Source organism: Nanorana parkeri, unplaced genomic scaffold (genome assembly GCF_000935625.1).
Source record: "Nanorana parkeri isolate BGI_ZX_2015 unplaced genomic scaffold, ASM93562v1 scaffold118, whole genome shotgun sequence".
Lineage (NCBI taxonomy): Eukaryota > Metazoa > Chordata > Amphibia > Anura > Dicroglossidae > Nanorana > Nanorana parkeri.
In genome coordinates this window covers 1,198,877-1,204,876 of record NW_017306386.1, presented here as the reverse complement: position 1 = coordinate 1,204,876, position 6,000 = coordinate 1,198,877, and the positions used below count along the sequence as shown (strand labels likewise).

At 38.8% G+C, this 6,000-nt stretch overlaps 1 protein-coding gene across 2 annotated transcripts in view; it reads left to right on the top strand.

Moving 5' to 3' along the window:
- ANKFY1 (ankyrin repeat and FYVE domain containing 1) overlaps window positions 1–6,000 on the top strand; it is a 56,438-nt gene that overhangs the window by 33,788 nt on the left and 16,650 nt on the right. For both annotated transcript variants that reach the window (XM_018553373.1, XM_018553374.1), the window contains 4 exons: window positions 1,380–1,579; window positions 3,944–4,041; window positions 5,387–5,612; window positions 5,755–5,853. In XM_018553373.1, the coding sequence (XP_018408875.1) occupies window positions 1,380–1,579; window positions 3,944–4,041; window positions 5,387–5,612; window positions 5,755–5,853 (623 nt within the window). The remainder of the gene's footprint in view (window positions 1–1,379; window positions 1,580–3,943; window positions 4,042–5,386; window positions 5,613–5,754; window positions 5,854–6,000) is intronic.

The window sequence follows — 6,000 nt, the reverse complement described above, 5'->3', positions numbered from 1 at the left end:
CCCCCTTTTCCACTTACAGAGCTAGGTTATTGTTTTTCTTTTAAATAAATATTCATGTAATTTTATTGGTATCTATCTACCAGTAGCTGCCTCATTTCCCACCCTCGGCTTATATTTGAGTCAATACTTTTTCCCAGTTTTTTGTGGTAAAATTAGGTACCTCGGCTTATATTCGGGACGGCTTATACTCGAGTATATACGGTATATCCACTCCTGTTCATTCATGATTGTGGTTATAGTAAACACACAATGTCCTCCATGTTATGAATGAACAGGAACACTTGTAGAGGATTCCTGTTCATTGATAACAGGGGATACAGACAAAGAGATTGAGGACTTTGTGTCCTCAATCTCTCTTTCTATTTTAAAAGAGAAATATCAGGGGTCTGTTTAGACTCCTAATATTTCCCCAAAGCCCCTAAAAGTAAAGTAAAAAATTAAAATATTTAATAAAAAATGAATCAATAAATATTTAGAAAAATTAAAATAAACATTGTCGGTTTCGGCCTGACCATTTTTATTTCTGTTTTGAAATGTCCATTTCGGTGCACCTCTAACGCGCACACACGTGCGTGCGCACACACACACACACACACACACACACACACACACACTTCAATTAACGTGTATTTCCGCTTTTGCAGTCAAATGTGAGAAAACCCCTCTATATGTTTGTTATGTGTTCCTATTCACACAGCATAATGAAAAATGATTTTAAAAATATATTTCTTGCCTTTTTTAGCAGTTTCTTTGGTGAAGGCTTTTGTGCAGATTCCAGGCTACTCTGAGCAGATTGAGGGTCAGACTGAGCTTCCTCTCATTAACGGACAATGTCTCGAAAGCTTTAACCCTTTCTTGGAACAGACCGTGTTCAAATCTAGTTTACAAATGATAATGAAATCTGTCAGCACAGTACAGACAGGGTTAATAGAGTAAACATAACTTCCTCTTTATTATTACATAGGGAGGAAGTTTAGAATTTTTAAGCAAGGAAAAAGCACTTAAAAGGTAAGCAGCAATTTTTTGTTTTTGTTTTTTTAAGTCACGCTATGTGAATGGGAACATATAAGAAATATAAAGTAGATGTTATCCCATTTTGGCTGCAAAAGGGGAAATACACGTTAATGTTTGTTTTACATTCGTCATTAAGGGGATAGCAGAACCTCAGCTCTGATTTAACTTAAAATGTTATATGTAATAGCAGTTTTCCTGAAGTTCCACCTCTCAATCTTTTTCACTTTTGATTCTGAGAAAATCCGAACAAGAAGCTCTTGGCAAGTGTTATAAATGCATTGCTCCTTTTTTCCTGTGACAGTGATGAAATGACTGTAGAATATGAAGGGGCTTGGGATGGAAACTAACAGTGATGTATCTCTTAGATTAGATTTAGAACTAAAGGATCATGAGGGAAGCACAGCGCTGTGGCTGGCAGTTCAGTATATCACCGTGTCCTCAGACCAGTCTGTGAACCCATTTGATGATGTCCCTGTTGTGAATGGAACTTCATTCGATGAGAATAGCTTTGCAGCACGGCTTATCAAACGAGGCAGCAACACAGATGCGCCTGACACTGTAACAGGTAAACACAAGAGGTTTGTATTCACTACTGCCCTGTATCTTCCCTGTCACTATTTCTGCTTTCTTTGTTGATTTGTAGATTTTCTGATAGATTCCTGTTGTACATTTGAAACAAGGGAATGTTTGTCAAATATTGTAGGTGATTGTGTAACAGAATTCTTCTGTGTTGTCTAGCTGTGTGCTGAGAGTTAAAGGGCAACTGGCTGAAGCTTTGTTTTTTTTTAGTTTTGTATAGAGTGGAAAGGGGTTAAAACACCCTTCAGTTTTTATTGCTGTCTATGTCCTCGTTCGGGAAAGTCACCCCTCTTTATGTCCTGGTGACCATTATGACTCAAAGTGAAATAAAATCCCAAACTTTGGGTTGTCAGCAAAACAGAATAGAGGGAACATCTTACAATGGGGACACCTGCTAAACCCCAGGGATTTCCCTCTTTTAGAGGTATTTCCTCTCATTTCCTGTTGTGATTATCGGACAGGAAGTAAAAAGATTTCTCCCCAATGGGACACCGATGACAAAAAAAGTTGACATGGTTATAATCCACCCTTACTCTATCCAAATCTTAAAATTGGCTTCAGTTCTACTTTAAGCTTCAGTTCTGGTAAGTAAATGATCGACACTTTACATCCCCACCTACATTAGATATTGGAATAATAGTGTTTAGTGTGAATTATTGAATGTGGCTTTGTAGGTATGGGTCTGTACCTGTCCAGGTTATTTGCAGCGAGCAGTGTTCATTTAATAAACTTAATAACAAAATTTCTCCTCTAAAATAGGGCTACAACAACTAATCGACTAAATTGATTATAATCGAATATTGAAAAAGTTGTCACCGCTTTCAATCATCGATTAATCGGCTTCCGATTAGTTGGCCCTATTCACGGCTCCACACACGCTGCGGGCCGCACCTCCTCTCCACCTCACGCTCGCCGCTGCCAGACCCGCCCGCATCCACACGCCGCACCTCCTCCCCGCCTCACCACCTGTCCACAACCACGATTGGCACAGGGACACGGGGAGAAGAAGTAAGGAGGAGCAGGTGTGGGGGGATGACAGCCACCGATAGACAGGCCCGATCTCAGAAGAAAGTTACTGGAAGACTGCTCTGGTAAGCCTGTACTTTCCCACACATGGTGCTCTATAATGTATTGCTGGGATTTGTATTCCTCTATAGCTAATGGTACATTGTGCTGTATACTGTATTATACAGAGCAATGTACCATCAGTTATAGAGGAATACAAATCCCAGCAATACATTATACACTGTATTTATAATGTATTGCTGGGATTTGTTGTATTCCTATATAGCTGGTGGTATTCTGCATTGCGCTGTATAGAAGACTACAAATCCCAGCAATAGTACATTATACAGCGCAATGCAGAATACCACTAGCTATAGAGTACTACAAAACCCAGCAATAGTACATTATACAGTGGTGCAATGCCAAATACCACTAGCTATAGAGGACTACAAAACCCAGCAATAGTACATTATACAGGGATGCAATGCTGAATACCACTAGCTATAGAGGACTACAAAACCCAGCAATAGTACATTATACAGCGCAATGCAGAATACCACTAGCTATAGAGGACTACAAAACCCAGCAATAGTACATTATACAGAGCAGTGCAGAATACCGCCAGCTATAATGTAATATTGCTTGGATTTGTTGTATTACTCTATAGCCAGTGCCATTCTGCATTCATTGCTGTATAATGTACTATTGCTGGGTTTTGTAGTCCTCTATAGCAAGTGCCATTCTGCATTCATTGCTGTATAATGTACTATTGCTGGGTTTTGTAGTCCTCTATAGCCAGTGCCATTCTGCATTCATTGCTGTATAATGTACAATTGCTGGGTTTTGTAGTCATCTATAGCCGGTGCCATTCTGCATTCATTGCTGTATAATGTACTATTGCTGGGTTTTGTAGTAATCTATAGCCGGTGCCATTCTGCATTCATTGCTGTATAATTTTACACTTTCCATTCTACTATATTGCACACCACACTTTTTTTTTCTTTACTTCCACCGCTCCAAGCTTGCTCCTGTGATGGACTACAATCTCAATACAAACTAGTAGTCCCATCACTGGAGCCATTTTTTAACATTTATTTTATTTTTTATCCAATGAATCAAACTTAATAATCGACAAAATAATCGTTCGCTGCAGCTCTACTCTAAAAAGTAAAACTTTGTGAAGTATTTAAACTTTTTTTGTGACGTTGGCCATAATCAAGCATGTCTTCTGTGAACGCAGACAAAAGATCTGATCATTTGCTATAAGTAAATGGGAAGGTTTGTCAGTATTGCTTTGTGGTTCTAACATATGATAATGCTAAGTTGTATTCTTAATTCTTGCTAGGCAACTGCTTGCTACAGAGAGCTGCTGGGGCAGGGAATGAGGCTGCTGCTCTGTTTCTGGCAACCCATGGAGCAAAGGTCAACCATAAAAACAAGTGGGTAAGTTACTTAGACAAACACACAGGCTCTTCATTGTATAAGCTGGTTGTATGGAACACATATCCCTCAAAAGTGCTGCCTCACATGATTACAGAACAGCAGAATCGTTTGACTGATCATGGTGTAGGCGAGGAATTGTAAATGCTTGATAAGTTTGGATTTAGTCACATGTTAACAGTGGATGATGCAATGGTAGTACATTTGTATGAAATCTTCTGGGGAGAGTTATTGACTATCATAGATTTCTTTAAATTGGTATAAACTATTTTTTATAGATAATTTGCCAGTACCAATTACATATTTCTCTGCTGTCTGATGATATGAGTGCTTTCTGTAATCACTTGAATCTGGAAATATGTGCTTGGCATTTGATGGGTACACCATGCAAGGAGGAGGTGTCTGTAGGTTTTGGATGTCTGTTTTTTTGGGTTTTTTTTCCTTCTTTGGTTTGATTTGGACAATTGCAAAGTCTGTGGTGTACCCATTAATGTGCCAAATGTGCATTCAAAGTCTTTGGTTATAGATATATTTCCATTGCACTCTATACCGGTGGATGGCATCACAGTAATGTACAGGAAATATGTGTCCTCCACACACTTTCTGCTTCAAAAGCTCATCTATAATTGACATTATTGCAGCATATAAAAAGAGCTTGCAATGTTTCAGAACCACGCAGGGCCACTTTGTCAGGCAAAGTATCAAAGTCTGTTATTGGCCCTAGAGCATTTTATATGCAGGTACAATCTGGCTGTCCTTTGGCATCTATGCCAGCCAGCATTTCTGCAAACACAAACCGGAGAGAAAGGAGAGCATCAATGACACAAACTGTCAATGCCAGGTTGGAGAATAATTTGATAGAACAAGGTTTTCTGTGGTAAGATTTCTAGGTTGCTTATGGATCATGGATTGTTTCCTCATCAGGCGGAGAATAACTGGGAGTCATCTAATGTTTGCAGGCACCTTGTTATTATGATTAGAAAAATTGAAGGTATATCAATAAAAGGGAATCGGTACAAACTTGCACAATGGTAAAATAATAGTGAGTATGTACGTGTTGGAGTAGGGGGGAAGATAGATCTTTTAGTAACATATCTGTATCAGGTAATGTGTATGGACAGCCTTTGGTTGTGGAATTCAGTTAAGGTGGGGAAACATGGAAAACTTGTATTACAATGTATTGAGGTCTCTTTTAAATAATATTGTGTAATGAATAAAATGAATCATTTGTAAATCCTTTTTCCCCTGTTGTCTCTCTATTTCCACAGTAGTATAATACTGTAACTTATATGCATTGTGATTCACCATTCCTGTAAATGGATTGATTTCCAATGCTCTCTCCTTCAAGGGCGAAACACCGTTGCACACAGCCTGTCGGCATGGACTTCCCAATCTTACCGCAGAGCTTTTACAGCAGGGAGCCAATCCAAATATTCAGACACAAGAGGTCCAACCTTCTCCCAAAGCTTCTCCAGCAACCAGTCCATCATCCAGCACCTATTTACAAACGCCACTGCACATGGCAATAGCCTACAACCATCCTGATGTTGTGACAGTTATATTAGAACAAAAAGGTGAGGGCTCCTCCTTCAAATCAGAATTAGTCGTCCATGTCATAATTTTCATTTTTTTTGTTTGCATAGTTGTAAAGCTTTCAAATTGTTGTCATGATTCTAATAGTACAAATATAACAATTCTGTTTATATTCATTCAAAGCCAATGCTCTACATGCAACAAATAACCTTCAAATCATTCCTGACTTCAGCCTGAAGGATTCCAGAGAACAAACTGTACTGGCACTGGCTTTGTGGACAGGTAAGATGGACCTGTAATAATTGTAAACCATTTTTTTCATTGATATTGTATGAGATTCAGACATTGCATGTGGTTTGTTTTCCATGGTCATAGTGATGTGTCTGCTGTGATGCAGTTTGAAACCATATATACATACATTAACCAGAA